General features: G+C 38.0%; 1 protein-coding gene across 1 annotated transcript in view; it reads left to right on the forward strand.

Annotated features, from left to right (window-relative positions):
* SPOCK1 (SPARC (osteonectin), cwcv and kazal like domains proteoglycan 1) overlaps window positions 1–22,832 on the forward strand; it is a 469,310-nt gene that overhangs the window by 280,822 nt on the left and 165,656 nt on the right. Inside the window, exon 5 of the mRNA XM_032208795.1 lies at window positions 3,053–3,185. Within this exon, the coding sequence (XP_032064686.1) occupies window positions 3,053–3,185 (133 nt within the window). The remainder of the gene's footprint in view (window positions 1–3,052; window positions 3,186–22,832) is intronic.

Raw genomic sequence — 22,832 nt, forward strand, 5'->3', positions numbered from 1 at the left:
AAATCTCACCGGCTCAGGGTTGACTCAGCCTTCCATCCTTCCGAGGTGGGTAAAATGAGGACCCAGATTGTTGGGGGCAATATGCTGACTCTCTGTAAACCGCTTAGAGAGGCCTGAAAGGCCTATGAAGCGGTATATAAGTCTACTGCTATTGCTATTGCTATTTATATATCTTGCTGATTCCCACACACCCTGTTTGATTCTATCCCTACTGTGGAGAGGCAACCTATTTAGTTCTTCTTAGAACTCCATGTCCTTCGTTCTATTGATTGCTACTTACTTTGCTTGGTCAAAGCCTAAGGACATTACGAATACTGGTGAGAGCCCATAAGAGCCCAGCTTGTAATCTATCGCCTATTTCCAGAGAGAGAGGACATATGTGGCAGAAATTGGGGCAAGTAACAAGAACTTACCCTGTCACACAGTGCTCAGGTCTTGAACTGGGCTGCCAGCTGAAATATCAGCTTGAACTATCCCATAAGCAGATCATATGTAGATGATTGGAAATTGAAACAGTAGACCATCCACTCTGTTATACAATACATGCATGTGTTATTATATATTCAAGTAGGCCAGAAATACTTTTTATGGCTTTATGAGTTATATCAGTTTTCATATGTGTCACATATGTTAGGGCTCTTTTGCCCTAACATATGTGGAAAATCCAAATCTGATATGATGTATTATTAACCAATTATTTTTCATTTAAATGTTTTTAACGGTTGATTTTTCATTTTAAAATTGTGGGTTATTTGACTGTCTGATTAATTGATTTTTTAAACAGTAACACTCATTACTGCATTTTAATGTAACTGTTGATTTAATTGCCTTTTAAGGGTTGACAATCAGTTCATCATTCCTGTCATCACAAGCTTTTTTTTAGTAGCTGAATGGAGAGCTACCTGGAGCCCTAAACTTTTAGGTGTGAGTGGGAAGGTAAAAGGATATTGCAGGAGGACACAATGACCAAACATTCCCCTATGAAAACTACTTGATTTAAGGAGTTAAGATCAACTGAAGGAGTCTTTCTTTTCAAGACCTAGAAAAAAGATAAAATTCATTGCACAAGATTGAATTTCATGATGGAATTAAATACATTTGATTATATTCTGCCTGGGTGGCTCCTAGGGTGAGCTGAAAAACCGAATAGGGAAGCTGTATGCTCCCTCCCATATTTGGGCATACCAGGGGTTGTGACACAATACATACATACATACATACATACATACATACATACATACATACATACAATATATATATACACATACATACACATACATATTCTGTGTGTGTGTGTGTATGTATATCTATTTAGATTTACAACCCCCAGTATGCCCAAATATGTCTCCCTTTATTTATTTATCAGCACAAATACAACATATAACAATATGTATGTATGTATGTGTGTGTGTGTGTGTGTGTGTGTGTGTGTGTGTGTGTGTGTGTGTATATATATATATGCCCAAGTATGGGAGGAAGGTCACACTTCCACTCTCTGTCATTAGGCTCGTCACAAGAGTCCATCCAGACAGAAACCCAATATTTTTTTTTACTGTTGCCTTTTTTGTTACATTTGTTATATTTATGCTGATAAATAAATAAAGGGAGACTAGTATAGATCTATTTCAAGCTATTTAGCACTCATCAGCTAGCCATACCCAAGTTTTTGGGAATCGAACCTGTGCTCTATTGCCTCCCAGGCAGGGAGTTAACCATTTGAGCTACAGAGACCGACTCCTTTATCAGCCAGCCAGGGTGGGAGGTATATACTTAAAGTCACAACCCCTGGTATGCCCAAGTATGGGAGGAAGGTCACACTTCCACTCTCTGTCATTAGGCTCGTCACAAGAGTCCATCCACACACACACACACACGCATATACATACATACATACATACATATATATATATATATATATACTGTACACACACACACACAACCACAAATATGTTATCAATAAAAACAATTTAAAGGAATTCCTTAGATACACAGTTCTTTTACATTTATGAAATCTTAAGAATAAGAACAGAACTTTCTGGAAAAGTCCAGAATATTCCATTTCTGCTCTCTACCAGGGTGAACCTCGTCTGCTCTGTGTCACTATGAGTTCAATTGAGCAATTTCTGAAAGTAAATGGCTGATAAATCTCAAACATACCATTCCAATTCCAAGCAGGTCCTAGTAACATCTCAAATAGTGCCCTATTTAGAAAATGTTTACCTACATGAACTGTCTTCCTGATCACATCATGGAAAAATCTGAAGTATGAATGAAATGTTCTGTGCTGAAGAAGGAGTAAATAAGCTAGACAACTAACCTTCTATTCTGTTTGGAGCAAAGTTTCAGGTATCTCTAAGCATGCCAACCTTTGGGAGACTTGTAGACCTGCTCTTTCCTTATGGATGGACAGTGTGCTGTGTAAACCTCTGATAATGTATATTTATAATGTATTTGTCCCCATCACGGTATTTTTTTATTGAAGTGAAACTTTTTTAATTTTCTTTTTTATAATGATAGCTGCTTTCAAACCTTTTTGCTTGGTAAATGCACAACCATTGAAATCAAATCAATAAATAACAGATAAAGACAAATGAGGTATATATTGTGCAAGATATTCCCATGTCTCCTTTCATCTTATCGGGATATAAAAATGTATGTATAACTCTACCTCTTCTACTTGAACCACCAATATTTTCCCTCTTTTGTTGAAATGGTAATAAGCAAAATTAGAAATCAAATTGAGTGTGATCCAGATTTAGACACACATAATCAATTAAATCCTTAACTTTGCTCCAATAGGTCAGCCTGATAATACTAAACAGAATATTGTCTGATGTGTCACATTCAGGTACATCATTAATAACATGGGGTGGCTACATTAACAATAACTATCAGGTTATTCTTTCATTCTTTTTTGAATGTACTTGGAGAAGCCAGGATTTGAAATGAATATTACCCTACACAAAATGCAGATTGTTTTCAGTTATGTGGAGCCTTATACCTTGAAGAGTCATTTTGAGTCTCTAATCTCTCTTCTCCATATCTTTCACAGCCTTCGGCAAAAGAAAGGAAATCTGCCCCAGAGGCATTGGGCTGGATCATCTAATTTAGTTAAATGCAAGCCATGCCCTCTGACGCATGCCAGCTCTGTTTGTGGTTCCGATGGGCACACTTACACCACCAAGGTAATATCATTTAATAATGAAAACATGCATCATAGTTCATCCATGAAAGAGAAATTTAAACTTACAGTATATGTATGTAGCTTTTTTGAAGGATTGGAGAGAAGGAAAAACTTACCTTGCCACTGCTCCTATAGCAGATCACTGAGTGAAGTCAGTGTTTCACGGTGTTTGGAAGGGTTTTTTGGGTGTGTGTGTGTGCAAAACTACCAGATTTGATGCCACAATATTTATGTAAAGAAAGAAGAGTTGACTGCATGTCCAAGTTATATGAATCTTTAGCTTAGTCTTGTGCTACATTTCATTATCTTTCTAATGCAGCTGAATGTATCTGTAGGTATGATACTGTACTGCATTCATATTGACCATATGCATTGTTGTTGGAGATTAAAAATCTTGGAAATATAGATATAATCTGATAATGGAGAACATAGCTAACAGTCCTTTGCCCTTGTTCATCAGTCTCTGATTAGTGTACTGCTTTACTGGCATTTCCTCTATCCATTCAGTGGGTTAGGACCTACAGTATTAGACACCAGGCAACAAATGAACTCTAATGGGTTCCATAAGAAAGCTGGGATTTCTTATGGATCTAGTAGGTCTTAGTTGTCACTTGGTCTTAGTTGTCACTTGGATTAGGTTTTTGGCAAAGATTTGGCATGAATATTCTAGACATCTGATAGATAAAATCATTCAGATTCACTTAGAATTGGACTGTAAATAAGCCAATACATTTGAGGTGATGGAAGTCTTATGTGGTTACCTAGTATGTGTTCAAATGTGAAATGTGAATGTGAATGTGAATGTCCACTTGGACATGATCCTCAGGACTGTTAACTTGACTTCTTGTTTGGTCGTTGCCCTCTTGATTTGTGAAGTTCTTTCTGGTGGTGTATAATTGGTTCAGAATAACAGAATAACAGAGTTGGAAGGCACATTGGAGTCTTCTCATCCAATCCTCTACTCAAGCAGGAAACCCTATACCATTTCACACAAATATCTTCTTGTTATACACCCAGTGTTGGAGCACCCACATGGAGGCATGTCATTCCACTGATTAATTGTCCTAACAGGATATTTCTCTTTAGTTCTAGGTTCTCTCTTTGATTAGTTTCCATCTATTGCTTCTTGTCCTGCCTTCAGATTCCATTCAGTAATATCACTTTTTCAGAAGGATGGCCTAGTTCACTAGTGGTATTATGCTTCTCCCTTAAGAGGTTGTTGCTGGATCCAATAGATCTGGACAATTTTCACCCACTCTAACCTTCCTGTTCTTAGGAGGGTTGCTAAGAAGGCAGTTTCAGAGGGCTCTGAAGGAAGCAGATTATTCAGGCCTGTTTCAGTCTCATTTCAGGTTTGGATATAGTACACAGATAGCATCATGGTTGATAGTTTAGGGATGACCTCTTGCAAAGCCAGGATGGCATGTTAGTGTCCTGATAATCCCTGTTCTTTCGTTGGATTTTAATACTATCAGTAATGAAAGCAGGAAAGAGATTGACATGAGGCCCTAATGGGTGGTGATACAGGACTCCCTTTTCCTGTTTAATATCTACATGGTCTGCATTATTTTTTCATTGTGGATGTAAATTTGTTTTTAATATTGTACACCAAGCCAGAGTTGCTATGGAGTTGAGCAGCTTTACAAATATCATACATATATAAAACTGAACTTTGTATAAATGTAAAATCCAATACTAGTATACATTGTGTATCTGTTTTGAGTTACAATAGGGTTGCAGTTAGGCATACAACAAATACCTAAGCAACTAAGGAATTTCATATCTATGATTGCCCAGTAGATTATTTAAAAACAATAAAATTATGCATGCCTTAGGTATTGATTGAGCAAAAGAAAATCATTTTCCTAGTAATATGTAATTCATGCACTGGTATGTTATTTACAAGGGGAATTTTAGATTCTCTCCTGTATCTAACATTGGATTAATTATTCAATAGGTAATATGTATGATTGTCTTGTTTAAAAAGCTTTTTGTTGAACACCGTTCCTTGCAATAATCATTTGGATTCCATAAAAATACAGATTTAAAAGTAAAATGTGTAAGATCACGCAACACAGAATGCCTCCATAAACTACTTTCTCCCTATCTTTGAGTATCAGTGGTTGTCTAAAAGATTAATTCCAGAACATATATCACACTGTAAGTCACTGTATGAACTCCAGGTTGGGAAATGAGCCATAACTAAGAGGTAAAACTTTTTGCTTGCCAAGCAAAAGTTAAATTCCCTGCTGTTTTTACTCCCACTCTGAAAACATCTAATACATGCCCTTCCCCCCCCCCCAAAAAAAAACCCCCTTAATTCAACCAGAAGCATCTGCAGAGGAGAATCAAAACTTGGTGATTGGAGCACGATTGAGGCTCTGTGTTCTGACCTAGGCTTCCCTAAAAAGCATGAGGCAGAGTCCTGGTCCCGACAAAACCCCTTTTATTAAATGAATGTGAATTACAGCAATGCATGGCAAACAGTCTTTCAAAGGAATATTTATGACTATAGGCTTTATCTATCTTGGAAAGCTGCCATGTAAATATTTTCCAAATGAGGTGGCGTGCAAGGAAAGACTGGGCACAGAGTCTCTGAGATTCATCTTCACACTCCTGAAACAAATCTTAACAACCAAACAAACGAATTGTTTCCTGCAATGTCCCCTTTCGTTCCTCTTTTATTTCCTACGGGAGGGCCAATCACCTTCACCTGTGACTTTCCTCCCAAGTCTACCCTGATTTCTGAGTTGTTCTTTTCCTCTGGCAGCTCTGCACACGTGCACACTGGGAACAGGCTCTAGCTGTTCCTCTGTCTCACTGCTGTCTAGCTCCGTAGGCACCTGAACACTGCCAGATGACTTCAACCCCATCTCTGCTTCTGACGCAAAGCCCTTATCCAAGCCTTCCCCAGCCTTGAGGATTGGCCCATGTTCTTCCCCAACCTCCTCACTGTGTGACTCTTCTGCCAGCTCCACTGGCCCCTGGTGGGCCACAATACTCTGCCTCTTTGTACATATGCGTGACACAGAAACATGTGGAAATGCAGTTGTTTTCTATTGGGGTATCACAATCGGCTTGCTAGCTGCTTTGAGTCTCCACCTCCTCATCCCTTGTAAATATTACCTAATCTACTCTTTCCACTGAAGTAATAATATTACAGTCATTGCCTTCTGTAGCTCTCTAGAAGGTTGGGAGGCTGAGTTGTAACACCAGACTCTCCTGACTATAAGGTTGTCAGGCAACAGGAGTGGAGCAATTTTCTGTTGGTTAGAAACAAAAAATAAAGACCTGAATGAACAAGTAATCTGTACAATAATCATATTAAAATTTCTAAGCTATCTGAGCAGAGAATCAAATAAACCTTAATTTGGAGAACTAATTAACACATTTGGGGAATATGCTCATGACAAAAATGTTGTTATCCCATGTTGAATTGGCCCATCAGTTTAGAATTCCTTGGTCCTATTTATCAACCTCCTACCTTTCTTCTGTTACCTACAAGTATTTCTCTATATGCTTAGGATAACACTTAATATGTGTAAGGAATGAGTTGCTGAGCCAGTAAATTGTTTTCTGCCTTGTACTCCTTATTGTAAGATTATTTAAAGTATTTATTTCAGACGTTTGTCAACAGCTTTCCTACCCCAAACTTTATTCTTTTATCTGCATTATTGGGCAACACAGTACCAATTTCAGGTTCAAAGAGCTCCATTTTCTAACCAAAAAAAAAAAGCACAGCTACTCTACTATGAAAGGCATATCAGTTTTGATTACTGTCATATAAATCATAATTGCCAAAGAAATTGCCGGTGTTTTTGCAATCCCACCAGCAAACCACAAAGAAAATAGAATGAAAGATAGATTTCTATTCTTCCTTAACTATCTCTCCTATCTTCAGAGCCACTTAGTCCATAATCATATAAACAAGTTGAGACTGGCTTGATAAATCGAGAGCTTTTGTTATGCACTCAGGCAATCTGTTTCACAAGCTGAGTAGATCTTTACTGAACAGGCTGAATGTCAGATATTTCAGAAAGTCTTTTGATTATTTACTATAGGATTTAATTCCTTTTTTAAATCCAGAATCAATGATATTGTTTCTTCAGCTTAGTTTTGAATCCAGTAATCATTATAAAGCATATATTAATCCATGTTCCTCTCCCATCTTCTATTTAGCATGTTAGTAACTGAAGTAGGGAATATTACCTGGCAAGGTGAAAATGTTGATAGGATAATTGTGGAAACAGAAGGTCAGAGTTACACCTATTGGCTATATATATATATATATATCTAAAGGCTCTTTCTGTACGGTCTTTGCAATGCACCTGCCTTCAAAATAAGTGAGGCCAACAAATGTAAATCCCAGTCTGTGTATGGTCTTTCTATCACAATACAAGATTGGGGATTCAGGCATTGATATATATAAACAGAGCTGAGTTTTCAGTAGCTGTATATAATTCAGTTAACTTCATTTCAGTGATTTGTGACACCATGAAAATTCTAAAGAAACTCTTGGTAAAACATTTGTTTTATTACCACTGTTCGCAAAATGAAGCAAGGATAAATCTCTTTATTTTACTTATTATTACCCTATATTACTTCCCATCTGTTAGCCAATTGTACTTTTTATTGCTTTCAGTGTAATCAGACACAGAATTCTTACGTTGTTACTTGTTCTTCCTTCTGTGTCACATCTGCAGTAATTTCCCTCAGAATTTGGATTTAATTTTCCTCCTCATTGTAACGAGTATGTAATGAGTAATAATCTCCTGATGGGTATCTCAACTGCAGCTACCAACAGTTAACATTTTTACAAATGCATTAAAAAAGATTGCATGGTAAACTAAGTTCCTGTAGAGGTAGTCCTCAGTTTACAACTCTTAATTTAGTGACAGTCTGAAGATACAACAGCATTGAAAAAAAGTGACATGACGTTTTTCACACTTATGACCCTTGTTGCATCTGTATGTACATTCATCAAAACGTGGCTGCTTAGTATCTTGGTAACTATTCCATCACCTTGCAGTAAATCTTCATTTTTTCCAATATTGGATGAAAATAATCCTTGCTGCTGTCAAGACACATAATATTAAATACATACTGTTAGGAATATAATCTAACTGTTGGATTGGCAATATATAAATCATGTAACAATGCTATACCTGTTTCTTTAAATCATACTATAAAATGTGATTCATTGCTGTTTTCCTCAATCGGCCATAAGAGGGAGCCGGAATGACTGTTAGCTCTCTGTTTCGTTAGATACTGGGCTGATCTGATCTGAGTGTTTTGGAAGCTGGCTGTTAGAAAGTGCTGTGAGCTATTGTTAGTTTTGCAACTGCTAGCAAACATTGAGTACTGAACTGATTATATGATACTGTACTATGTTATTTGGATTATATCTTAACTGAAAGACGTTGATGACTGACTGTCTTAACCGTGTATGACTTGGACTGTTTGATGGACTCTGATACCTCTATTTCCATGAAAGTAAAAGCCTATTTAAACTGTGCAGTGTCTCTGTATGCCGGTTTGTGTGTTCTCCAACACAACTCTCACAATGCTTCTCTGAACGTACTCGGTCTCCCAATGGAGAGCTTACCTAACACATACTTTTCTTATCAAGTTTTCTGATATTATATATAATAAAAACAGTTCAGGTTTAAAATGTACATATTTCCCTATCTGTTGTGTCCCGCCACCAGCCAGCAGAGCTGGCAGCAGAGTCAGACAGTGAAGAGGTTGGGGAGGAACATGGGCCAGTCCTAGGAGCTGAGGAAAGGTCAGACAAAGGCTCTGTGTTGGAGGCAGAGAGGGAGCTAGACACCAGTGAGACAAAGGAACAGCTGGAGTCTGTTCCCAGTTGTGCGCATACCCAGAGCTGCCAGAAGACAAGAACAACTCAAAAAGCAGGGTCGACTTAGGAGTAAAGCCATACATTGGAGGCGATGGGCCCCTTCCATAGGAAACAAAAAAGGACCAAACTGAGAGTGGGCTTTTGCAGGAAACAATTTGTTCATTCGGTCATTTCAAGAGTGGAAAGTTCTGTTTGTGACTAGAAGAGACTCTGTCCCAAGTTTTGCCTTGCCCTGTGTTTGGAAACTAGTTATTTGGCAGCTCTCCAAACGAGATAAAGTTCTTGTTGATAAACATTCTTCTGAAAGACTGTTTGCTAAGCTTTGCTGACTGTGAATGAAAGGAATTCACAGTTGTGTAAATAAAAGAGGTTTTGCCAGGACTAAGACTCTGCTTCTTGCTTTTTAAGGAAGCCTGGATCAGAATACTATCACCTTTTCTAACCACTTGGGTATCTTTGTCCAATTTTTTTTTGCTTTGTCACAAGAACAACACAAATGATAAAATGTGCTTTAAAATATTTTATAAAATAGTTAAGATATTAGATTGTACAGAAATGCATATATTGCTATTGAAAATTAAAGAGAAAGAGAATGTAGAATACTATCAAACATAGAATTTATTTTACCAATGGCTGGAAAAAAGGGATGGAGATTAAGAATGTAATCTGTATTGTTAAGTAAATTAAATACCCATACAACACGATGTTTATTAACATCTAACTAAGAAATGTATTTAATAGAAAATCAATAAAATAATAATAATAAAAAACTTGGATGCTTGGCAACTGGCATGAATTTATAACAACTGCATTCTCCCAGGGTCATGTCCTAACCATTTGTCATCTGACCAACTTTTGACAAGCAAAATCAATGGGGAAAGCCAGATTCGCCTAACAACTTCATGATTCAATTAACAATTAACTGCAGTGGCAAAAATATATATATATCATAAAATGGGGCAAAACTCACTTAGCAACTGCCTTGCTTAGGAAGAGACATTTTTGGCTCCGTTGTGGTCATACTTGAGGACTACTTCTAATAACATGGGTTGTAGATAATGCAAACTGGACCTTAATAATGAACAGTAGTCTAGATTTTCAGAGTTACAGAGCACTCAAAAAAACTTACCATATTTTTTGGAGTATAAGACACACCTTTTTCCCCCAAAAAGAGGATGAAAATCTGGCTGCGTCTTATATTCTGAATACAGCATTATTGGCCTCCTGAAACCCCACCCTCTTCACAAAAATGGACATGCAGAGGGTTAGGGAGGCCTGAAAGGTGCTCCTGGGGACTGGGGAGGGCAACCCCCCACCCCCCCAGGAGCACTCTACAAGGCTCCTAAAGGCTATGCATGCCCTTTTTTTGGCAAAAAATGGGTCAATTTTTTGCTTGTTTTTGCCGCCCCCAGCCTCCAGGAGTATTTTGCACGCCCCATTTCTCTGCATGACTCATTTTTCACAAAAAAATGAGGCATATGCAGAAGGTTTGCAGAGTGCAAAATCTTTTTTTTTAATTTACTTCTTCAAAATCTTGGTGCGTCTTATACTTCGGTGCGTCTTATACTCTGAAAAAAATGGTACCTACGACTCATCCATGGGACTGCATTTAAAGCACTTGGCAACTGACTTGCATTTTTGCCCAGTTGCAAGTGCTTGAAGTCACATGATCATGTTTTGCAATTGTTTTTTGCTTCTTTCTGGCAAAAAAAACACCCATTGGATAACTTGGATTCTGACTTACAAACCTGCAATTCATTTAACAGTGGCTTCCATAACGAATGTTGTAAGAGAATGTTGTAAACAAGTTATACAATACTGGTAACTCAGTTTACGACTGCAATAACTCATGACCAAAATTCATGGCTCAACTGTAATCTAAATTGAGGCATGTGAGTGTGCACTGACAACACTACTGAATTGTCAATATCTGCAAAAGCCCATGAATTTTGCAGGCATCTACAAAAAGAAAACCTTAATTCATGTACTGTACATACATTGATTCAAGGCAGGTTTTCTCCCTGTGTGCATCAGCACTGAACACACTGATGTCTCCAGGAGACATCAATGCCTTTTCAGTGACTGGACAAGAGTACAGTGCTCCAGGGAACTGCAAAAGAATTTGAAGTGCAATTTGCCAAAGAGAAATTGCAGAGCTCTATTCTGTGTTGAATCTAGAGGTATTGGGAGTTTGAAAACACTCCATGGACTTTTGAAATAGATTGTGTCACCTTGGAAATTTGAAAATGTGTGGACCTCAGCTTCCAAAATTTCCATCCTGGCTGGGCAATTTTTGGGAGCTGAATCTGCACATCTACAAACTACTAAAGTTAAGAAACACTGCAGTAGACGGAAGCATATACAAATTTTGCCTGTTCCTCAATTCCACACTCAACAAGAGATGTGTGTATCCCATCATAATTCCAGTATTTTCCAAATGCAATCTAAGAGCAGATGATTCCCTGTTCACCTCCACTTCCAGAAGGATTACTGTGATTTTCATATATTCTGACTTTTGAGTCATTATTATGTTCCAGCACTTTTTTCCTAGATCAGTGATAGTGAACCTTTTCACCACTGAGTGCCAAAAAGGGAGCGCACAAGCATGCAAGCTCATCTAGGATGCAACCTGGAAGAGGAGCTACTCAGGGACCATGCACACACCGGAAAATAAATTTTAGGTGCATGCGTGCACGCCAACCAGCTAGTCTTCTGGTTACTGGTGTGCATGTGTGCACAACAATCAGCTGGGACACAACCCAGAAAAGGAGCTGCCCAGGGGACATGAGCGCACTGGAAAATGAACTTCAAGTTCCTAGAGCACACATGCGCACCAGCCAGCTAACCTTCTGGTTACTGGCATGCATGCACGTGCAACAATCAGCTGGCCAGCATGCATGCTTACACTGGAAAACAGAAGACCAGCTCTTCCAGTTTCTGGCACTGCCACACACATGAAGGCCAGCTGATCATCATGCATGCATGCACAACAGAAACCCGGAAGAGGAGTGGGTGATGCCACACATGCCAGGCAATATGACTCTGCATGCCACTTCGGGCACATTGGCCATAGATTCGCCATCATGGTTCTGGTTCATAAAACAATAGATGAAAACAATAGATTGCCCCTGGTTTCACACAAATTATCAATGATCCAGTGCTTTGGGAACTTTAAAACGTGGCATCAGGTTCTCTCCAAACATCAAATCCTTGCTTGGTTACTAAGGACTTCTGCATACATTGGCATGACTGCTTCATTTTCTGGGTGAGTAAATTCTATTAAGTCTCAGAAACTGTCACTTGCCATTTGAAGATTGCAATGAGTCCATTAGTAAATGGACTCAAGGCCATATATAAAGCAACTTTCGCCAACCTAATTCCCATTGGATTACAACTCACAGAAATTCCAATCAGCATGTCTTGTAGCTGGGGTAATTTGGACTCTAGGATTATAAACCTCACATAGTTGAAGAGAAACAATTTTGGGAAAGCTGCACCAGGAGAAATGAAAAGCTGATCAGGGAAATGCAGCCTCCCCCGCCTGGAAGTTACCCATGTGAGCCTCAGAATTGCTAACTTTTATGAGTTTGGCATTTATTTCAGCTGTTTGACTTCACACAAGGTTTTATTTCCCCGCAATCTAAATTGTTTCAAACAACTGCTGTGAAACTAAAGGTCAAGATTTAATGTCCTAGCAAATAAAATGTTGATGATTGTAAGTAATTATCAGGTAATTCTAGTGCCTGCCCAAAATTTCAGGGAATGTTTTAAGCTTCAGTGAACGAAGACCTTAATGAGCCTGACAAAATTCAGAGCAGTAGAAGTGGCATTTATGGATTATTGCTGTTTTGAATTCTAACCCAGAAAAGGCAGTGCATCTGACCTGGTGAAGATAACACTGTAGTATCAACAGTGAATGTAGCTCCCATGTAAACCTGGTGTGTTCAAAATTACTTGCCCTACAGAGTCTAATCTTCAAGATGATTTAAAATATTGTATTTGCATTTTTAATGTGAACTCTAGTGCAGAATCTTTTATAGATCTTTTTACAATGTATATATGAAGAGGTCCCGCAGGTTTAATAGGTTTTCTTTAAAATTTGTAGTGCCCACCTTAAGAAGAGGGAATATTCTTATTGTCTTTTAACCCTATTAATTCTCGAGTCACAATGAAATTCTTCTACGATGTCATAAAATACAATTTTTCATTCCATCTTTTCTGATATAAAATATGGGATAAGGTTCTCCAGATTCCATATTCAGAAAACAAAAATTAATCTGGGCCATCCATTTTCATGTAGTTTCTAATATCATGGGTTCACATAATGGGTTTCCTTATTATAAATAAGAAATTCCCCAGGTACTTAATGTGTGAGCCAGTGTGATATAGTAATCAAAGCACTGGATTACAACCAAGTGATCCAGAATTAGGTCCCCCCTCAGCTATGGAAACCTGTTGGTGATTTTTAACCAGCTTATTTCTCTCTGCTCTAAGTACTTCAAAAGTTTGTTTTAAGGGTAAAGTAAGAAATCCCCATATAAATCCCCTTTCCTGTTCCTGTATAAAAGGCAGGATATAAATGTGCAGGTCCTGTCAGCATCTTCTTAAACAAACTGTATATTTCCAGGGTATTGTAAGGCTGTTCTCCATTATTCCAGCTTGATCTTATGTGAAGACTTGTTTGATTGAAGAGGTTGCCGGGGGGCGCTCTGTGCATGGTCAGATGTCCCCGAATGATATATTTTAATCTGTCAGGGACAATAAAACCAACAGATAGATTGCTCAATGCTTGCAAAACACTCCTCATCATAGAAAAAATGGAGAGTTTTTAATAATCCAGAGGCTTAGAAAGTTACTGGCTCTCTAATAATAGTGTCTCCATTCATTAGCTAGATTTTGTGCCTGCTTTTTTTTTTAAAAAAAAGTTAAGAATCCCAGTTTAAACATGGCTTCACTGATGGTTATGATATCTCCCTTGGACGACTCTTCAGATTCTTCTTCAGAGGTCGGCTCAAGGGAGGATAAGCTCAGGAACTGAGTTATTTAATGATTCTGAACAGCTTGTCAGCTTGTTTGGCTGCGATCAGCTTTTAGGGACAGACAGTCAATGAAGAGGAGCAGAAGCTGACTTCTGTGGTGGATCCGATAGCACATAGGGCAGAGAAAAGATGAGAGCAATGGAGACCTGCAAGATTACTCAGGAGAAGACCCCACCCATCTTAAGGGGCTATACCAGAAAACTATTTATTATGTCAGATGGGGCAGTTGTTGGGAACAAAGTGTTTGGTTCCTGGCTGTGTGTGGGTTTGTTTGTTCCTAATTTAAGTTAAGTAACATTGTATGTATCACTGTATGTTGTGCTCTGAGTGATATTACTTAAAGGAAGATAATCCAAAAATAAGAAATCTGAGGGAGGAGCCAACGTCGCGATAATACGGATGTGCAGTCTCGATGCTCTGAGACCACAGCCGATACTTTTGCCGCTGGGTGGTCCAATCGGACCTAAACCGTCCCAAAGAGATGGTGAACAGGAAGAATACATCTTGCTGACTTCAGGGACATCGCAAAGTCCCTGATCGATGCAAGAGAAGTTCTCCAAGCCAGTGACAAAAAATCCAGCCAAGGCTAATGAAGTCGGGGCGGCTCCAAAATGGAAGGATACGGAAATAGAGTTTCCAGCTGGTGAGGAACTTTTACTGTTTTAAAAAGAGACTGCCTATAAAAAAACTTAAAATTAATTTAAATTGGAGGACAGAAGAATCAAGCGGCGGAATTAAATTTGTAATGGTTTTGGACAGTGGTTATCTTACTTTTTAAATGCTATCTTCATGGATGGAATTTATGCAAGCCTTTTAAAATGAATGGATTAAGTTTTTTTCTTCTATTTTTTATTTTATCGTTCTCTGTAACCTACGGTCTAAAATTTTCCTCTTTCATTACTGGGGGTGTTCTTATAACCCATTTAAAAATTGGAGTCTTTTTTCTAACTTGAAATAAAAAAATACAAAAAAAATAAGGAAATTTTCAACAATAACACTGCTACTCAGAGGCTGGAAGGTTTGTGTATTGGAAATGGAACACTTCTTTTTTCTTCACTGATTGTTTTGGCTTGGCACTACAAGGTCTCACTGCTTGGTTAAAGAGAGTGATAAGAAGAGATGCATATTTTTGTAACCAACTGATACACTTTCTACAGCATGTAAAGAAGGATGTTGTGCTTGTTTTAAATTAAAAATAAAAAAAATTATTAAAAAAAAACAAAAATAAGAAATCTGTCTAACTTGACGGAAGCTGTGAAAATTTCTCAAAATGGATATAGAAGTATATGCAGCGGTGGGATTCAAATAATTTAACAACCAGTTCTCTGCCCTAATGATTTCTTCCAACAACCAATTTACCAAACTGCTCAGAAAGTTAACAACTGGTTCTCCCAAAGTGGTGCAGCTGAATCCCACCACTAAGTCCATTCAAAAGAATTCTTTTGTGATCATTCACCTGCAAAGATTACATTTCAAATTTCTTTTGATGTCTTGTACATTGTTTATACTAAAAGATTCTCACTAAGGAGTATGTTTATGATAACCAAAGGCATTCTTATATCAATATCATATATATATATATATATATATATATATATATATATATATATATATATATATATATCAGCACAAATAAAACACACACACACACACACACACACACACACATCTAGTGTAAGATACACAAATAGTCACTGCATCTAAAATGTGCACAGAAGATGCTTACTCTTCCCCTACTGAAGTGTATAGAACACAAGCATGTCGCCCCTGTGAGCATGTCAATAACATTGGAAATATGCTACAGTCAAACATGAAGATTAACTTCATCATTTATGACGCATGCTCAATAGCAAATTACAAACCTAGACAAATTGATATTCACCTAAGGCTACAACCTGACCTTATTAAGGGTCCTTTGGGTAATATTCACCAGCTGATCTACACTAACGTTTCCATCTCAGCTTGGCCTCTCAGCTGGCATATTATGATTTGGGTTTTTCTACTTCTGCTTTTCCTCCAACAGACTCTGACAGGTTTCCAACCCAATGTGTCCCTATCAATGAAGAATATCTGTGAGACTCCCTTTCCTCACCAAATATCACATTGTTCAATAAACTCCATCTTCATCAGATGGATAGTTATCCAATAGAAAAGCTGAACAGTTCAATAATCAATCTGCAGACTGAATAAAAGCTAAAAATGGTTCTTTTGGAACAGAAATATTCCATATTTTTTAAACTTGATTTATAAATATGATTTCATTTTATTGCAAGACACCTGAACTCTACCGCTTCCATGGCAAGGTTATATAGTATATTCCCTTAATGGTGTTTGTGGTCCTGAAAGGGCCAATATCAGGAATCTTAATATCTTGAAATGCAGGTAACCTGTAGTCTCCAGTTTCTCAGTTGGGACACATATGAGCAAATGGCATTAGCCTCTAGGGCCAATTTAGCAAAATATGCTTTCCTAATTATAAACATTTACTGACCTCCTTGCAGGTTGGTTTCCTCAACAAATGTCACCTGGGATACATTTGAGAATTACTTGACACCGTTTGCCTGGGCTGACACAATTCCTGGCGTTCTATGTCTCAGTGACCTAAATGTCAAATTTGGTACCAATGACAAATCCTTTCCTCCCAAATTAATAACCATAATTCCCAGTCACACCTTCATAATCACAGAGGCCAACTATATCTCTCTAGAGGTCAGAGCATCAGCCTTACAAAATGACACCTACAAGGTATTACTAGAAAATTCAGGCTTTGCATATTAAAATGGCAGAATAGACAATGACTTTACTGGGGAATATGCCTACTAGGGAGTAGGTCCAGTAAACTCAATTTTACATTTAATAAACTAATTTCTAATTATTTTGTTTAATTTGGTATGTTCTTTACAGTTGAACTATGAACTATGGCTGAAGAATACTCTTCACTACTATTTCATTTGGGCTTTGGCCATTATCCAACTTTTCAGAACATTAAAATTAGGACATGGGGGCAGTTACCCCAAGGACCGTATTCTCTGACAAGATAGTGAGATCAGCTTAACATCTTCCCAAAAATCAGACCTTGAACCACTGTAGCTCCTGATTGAGAGCTCAAACTCTGAAGAAGCTCTTAATACATATAACCTATTGACAGACAAATTCCACAGATCATTATTAATATCCTGTTAACCATAAGCCCTGGTTTAAATCAGGACTATATATAAGCCAGGGCAAATTTAGTGGCAGCCTTCAAATTGTATAAATTCAGTAATCGCAATGTTGCTAGAAATCAACTTCTAGATCATAAAGGAAGTTAGAAAAATAAAAATAAAAAAGCATATAAAATGAATGTGAATGATTTTTTATAGCCACAAGAAACAAAAATCCTGCTGTCATTTGGAAGATATTTGCAAGCACTTCATCCCATCAATCAAAATCTAAGGTTCACTAGAAAAATGAGTATGAGTTTTACAATCTGTTTTATCAATCCTTCACCTATCCATGTTTCATTCCAACCTATCTCATTAAACAGTATCCCTCTTTCACCTCCACATTCTTGGCCACAAATTGTCAAATTTATTGATCAGCTAAAACGCCTCTGCTACTGATTTAATGCCCATAAAATTGTTTAAAAATAGCCATGGAAAAGATATCCAGATTCTGTCTGACTCACCATGGAACCAAAAGTTGGATCTTGGAAAAGTAGGATAGGAAGAGTATTAATGCTTCTGAATTTAGGCACAAATATGTAGGGGGAAATTATCCTATTTTGGACACATTATGCAAAGAAAGCTCTAATGTGGGGAAGGAAGTAACATTAATTAGAAGTCTTTAAAGACCATATTAGGGACAGATTGTTATAGAAAAATTAGGTTGTTATTTAAGAGTCAATACCAACTTGATAGCATGTAATCAAATTTTGATTAGTGAGATAACCTTTTGTGTCCTTATTTATCCAAATTAATAACTTCTTTCATATGCCCAATAATTAGTATTATTCAATCATAGTTCTACTCTTCCAGAAGCCCAGTAGCACTGATCCTTTCAATTCCAACTCAGTTATTTTCCTCTATTCCCAATAAACCACATGCATATTCTTTTGATATAAACTCTTCATTGGGCAGAACAAGAGAAATTTTGCAATCTTTCTCTTATATATGATTTTGGTTGGCTTACAAGGTTAAACACACATACAAACACATAATCAAAAATAAATAATCATAACAAGACTATTAAAACATTAACAATAACAACTATTTTTAAAAACCAAATCTATGGGAGAGTATAGTCAATTACACTAACAGTACAGCCATTTTGCAGGCTCCATAACACCCACTATTAGATCTCTAGGCCAGATGACAAAGCTATGTCTTCTGGCCTTCCAGAAGCCCAGTAAGGTCAGATTAACAGAGTTGGAAGGGACCTTGTAAATCTTCTAGATCAGGGATTGTATGACCTCAGGGGAATGATGTTCCATTGGGGAGATGCCACAACAAAAAAGGTTATCCTCCCAGGTCTTGTCAGATGACGTTTCTTAATGGAGAGGAACCACTACATGCCCTTTTTGCTGGACTTAATAGGACAGGTAGATGTGATTGGAGACAGACATTCTGTCAAATAACACAGCTCTATGCCACAAACAAGCAGCCTTTAGGGAGGCGAGACCAACTATGAATCATTGTTTTATTCTGAAGTTTGGGGCTTAGAAAATACATATGCTCATTCGCACTCCCTTTATCTCACCTTTATTGATCTAATATCAACAGAGAAGGCTCCAGAAAAAGCTGTCACAATAAGTGATAGACTGGAGGCCAGTCTGCCTAATTAGGATGCTTCAGGAGAATACTGTCACAGAAGTTAGAAGTGATAGCAACGGCCTACAGATATTCCTATTCAAAAATAAGAAATAAAACAGGATAGTATCCTGGACTATTTCTGTCTTCCCCACCCGCCACCCTAATGGTTATTTCTTTAACTAAAGCACAATTCCATCATCACTCCAATTTAACAATCGTGTTGGTTGTGCTTTTTTATGCCATAAAAAGGAAGCCCTTCTTTCTCACATACCACCTGAGGCCTTTGGGCACACGTTTCTTTTTCCGTGCCATGGCTTCTTGTACTCTATTTTTATTTTATTTTAACAAGTCAACCATTTAATTTGCTATTCAGTCACTGCAAAAAAAAAATGATTATCCCTTATCACTCTTCCCACAATGACTCCTTCCTGTTTCTATAGAACCTAAATAACTGTTAAAGGATGTTGATCAGAATCAGGCAGAGGATCAATTTCATCTGCACTTCTTGCACTAGTTCTGATTTAAAATGTTAATAGCTGGGTGAAGGAAACTCTGTTAGTGGTGATAACATTAATAATCAACTACAGTCCAATACATTTTCATGGTATTAACTTTCTTGACATTGTATGGTTTGCACTCACTTTTATTGTTGAAAAATGATCTCAACAACAACAGAATAATATAATAGAGTTGGAAGGGAGATTGTGAGTCTTCTAGTCCAACCCCTTGCTCAAGAAGGAAAGCCTATGCCATTTCAAACAAATGGTTGTCCAATCTCTTCTTTAAAACCTTCAATGTCAGAACATCCATAACTTCTGGAAGCAAGCTGTTCCACTAATTAATTGTTCTAACTGTCAGGAAATTTTTCCTTAGTTGTAGGTTGCTTCTCTCCTTGATTATTTTCTATCCCTTACTTCTTGACCTGCCTTCAGGTAGTTTGGATAACTTGCTGGGCACTTGTAATCAGGCTTTAGCTTTTGACGACTTATGAAAAATAAAGTGTCAGGGTTCCAAGTAACACCCTCAACAAAAGAAGACTCCGAGGCTAGAAGTTCCTCAAAGTTCCATTTTTATTAAAGATGCCATATTGGCACATCTGGGAAAACATGAATCTGAAAGCTTCCGGATTTTCCCCACTCAAAAGAAAGTCAAAGTCTCTTCCCCTGCACCCACATGTTCATCACATGGTCCAATCACTCCACCATCCCAACTGGAGATGCCTCCTACCAGGTGCAAGGTAAATCGTCCTTGACTCCCAGAGAAAAGGATGATATTATGGTTATATATCTCTACCATGCCATGCAATCTCCCCTCCTGGTTTCCCACAGCACTAAGTGTGGCTGTTCTGACTTAAACTTCCCAAGAGCATGAAGCAAACTCCTGGTCCCAACAAAACCCCTTTTATTAATTTCCTATGAATTCTGCTCATTCACAGACAGCAAATCCTCTTTCCAGGGAGGATTTATATCCTTATCTGGCGTAGAAAACTGCCAGGCCGATATCTGCAAATTTTGGCAAGGAGTCTCGGAAAGTCATGAGCCAATTAATCAAATTAATTGTCGCCTGCAAACTCCACTCCCCTTTTGCTTCTCTGGGAGGAGCCATTCATCGTCCACTTGTGGCTTTACTTCCAAGTTGACCCCTGTTCTTTAGCTGTTCCCTTCATCTGGCAACACTGCACATGTGCACACTATGAACAGGGTCCAGCTGTTCGTCTGCCTCACTGATGTCCGACTCTGAAGGCAGCTGACAACTGACATACAGTTCTGGACCCCTCTCTGCCTCCGACACAGAGCCCTCATCAGAGCCTTTCCCAGACTCCAGGACTGGCCCATGTTCCTCCCCAATCTTCTCACTGTCCGAATCTGCTGCCAGCTCTGCTGGCTGCTGGTGGGCCACAACAGTCCTGAAGAGCCAAAGAAAAAGATGGTCTCCAGGGCTGTCATAAAACATTTTCCAATGCAAGATATAATAACAAAAATAAGATTTGGATTCCAGTTTCATACAATTATTATTTAGTAATATTTATAAAAATATTATAAAATGTACAAAAGAACAAAATACCCCATATTCATCTTCTTAGTGTTTTTGTATAGTCCATCATATTTGTAGCTATAGATATAGATATAATAGGCTATTGTGACCAAGAGGCCATCTGCTTATTTTTTCAGAAGGTCATATTTTTATGGAAGAAAAGTATGTGCACATATCATTAAAGTGAGCAGTAACATAAGAAGTACTAAAATCTATTTACTTGTTGTAAATAGAGATAGATAGGCATTAATGATGGTGCTGTTACATAGAGGCTGAAAATGAGAGAATAGGTATCTAAGTGCTCTTCTGATTGCTTGAAAACTGTTCTCCTGTCCTTGTCATTGTTCTGTTGATATTTGTCATTTTTATTGCTCTCATGTTTTGTTACATGAAACAAACATATGACAAAACAAATTGTATTGTTTGCATGACTGCAAGGAACATTCAAATGAAGATGTTCACAGGCAGTACTATTAATTTTAGGGAGATGGAACTGAACTGATACAGACTGCTGCAATTGTATACAAATTTTGCTAATATTGAAAGGCCATGGTTGTAAATAAATGTATTTAACTATAGTTTTATGTCTATGGAGATTCATGGTTGTCCCAAAAACGTGCTTTTTTTCAAGAGGCAACTGGACTTTATGGTTTCTCTTTGAAGACATTTCGCTTCTCATCCAAGAAGAGCTGAAGAAGCTTCTTGGATGAGAAATGAAACATCTTCAAAGAAAACCAGGAAGTCCAATTGCCTCTTGAAAAAAGCATTTTTGGATTAACTAAAGTTAGTTCCATGTAATCCTGTAATAATTAATTATATCAGGTAAGCAACATGCAGAAACAGTACCATATTTTATTTCTCCCTTTGCTTTATAAAATCATTGCATCACAACAAGGCCTCACATCTGGCAACCAAGTCTTCTGTATAAATATTCCTAGTAATCTATAGCCAAGAAGTGCCCACCTTGATACTTTCCAGATGTTTTAAATTGTAAACATCAGAATTTCCAGTTTTGTCTTTTTCCTTCTGCTTCAAGATTAGAACTATTTGTTTACTTGTTTGTTTATATAATATGGCTGCCAAATTAAAAAAAAATCTTTATATAGCCAGTGGAATCCAGGGAAGCAAGTTTTGCCCATTTTGTACATGCATACAGCATCCTGATGTATACACAAAGGGCCAGGGCTTGCATTACAGTGCTCCTTTTGTTATTCTGACCTCCCATGTAGACCTCCTGCCATCTCTGGGCCCAGGGTCAGAGGCAGCACATGGTCACCATGGTAGCTGCAGACCTGAATGAATTCATTCAGGACTCTATTCACACAGGGAGGGGTCACACATTAGACCCGGTGTTGCCTCCGGGAAGTGGTGTCATAATCTGAATTTGGGGGATATTAAATTTCCTTCCATGAATGGACCACTCTTTCTTGACCCTAGAATTCTCCACAGCCACTCCCCACCACATGGAAATGCAGCCTATTCAGTTGGGCCACCCCAGGCACCTGATGGATCCAATGCGTTTTCAGAAGGCACTTGGGAATTTCCCCAAAACTCTGTTAGTTACACATTTTAGCAGAGGCTCTCATTTCAGCTTGGTGAGACAGGTGATGGGGACAGTGGACTGAATCATACCTATGCAGACTCTTGTCATCTTATGGCAGCTAGGAAGGATGCCTATTCCATGGCAGCTCCTGATCTGTGAAACACTTGGCTACCTGAATTTCAGCAGGCCTCTAAGTTCCTGCCTTCCACAAAGCCTTGAAGAGCTGGCTTTTCACCAAGTGTTGGGATAAGATTAGATAACCGAACATTATAAGTTTCACTTGGCACCAGTTTTTTTTTGTCCTTAACGCTTTCATGTTTTTTTAAAATTTTATAGTTTTAATACGGCTTTGTATCTTAACTTTTGATTGGGAGCCACCCTG

This window comes from Thamnophis elegans, chromosome 2 (assembly GCF_009769535.1).
Source record: "Thamnophis elegans isolate rThaEle1 chromosome 2, rThaEle1.pri, whole genome shotgun sequence".
NCBI classification, from domain to species: domain Eukaryota; kingdom Metazoa; phylum Chordata; class Lepidosauria; order Squamata; family Colubridae; genus Thamnophis; species Thamnophis elegans.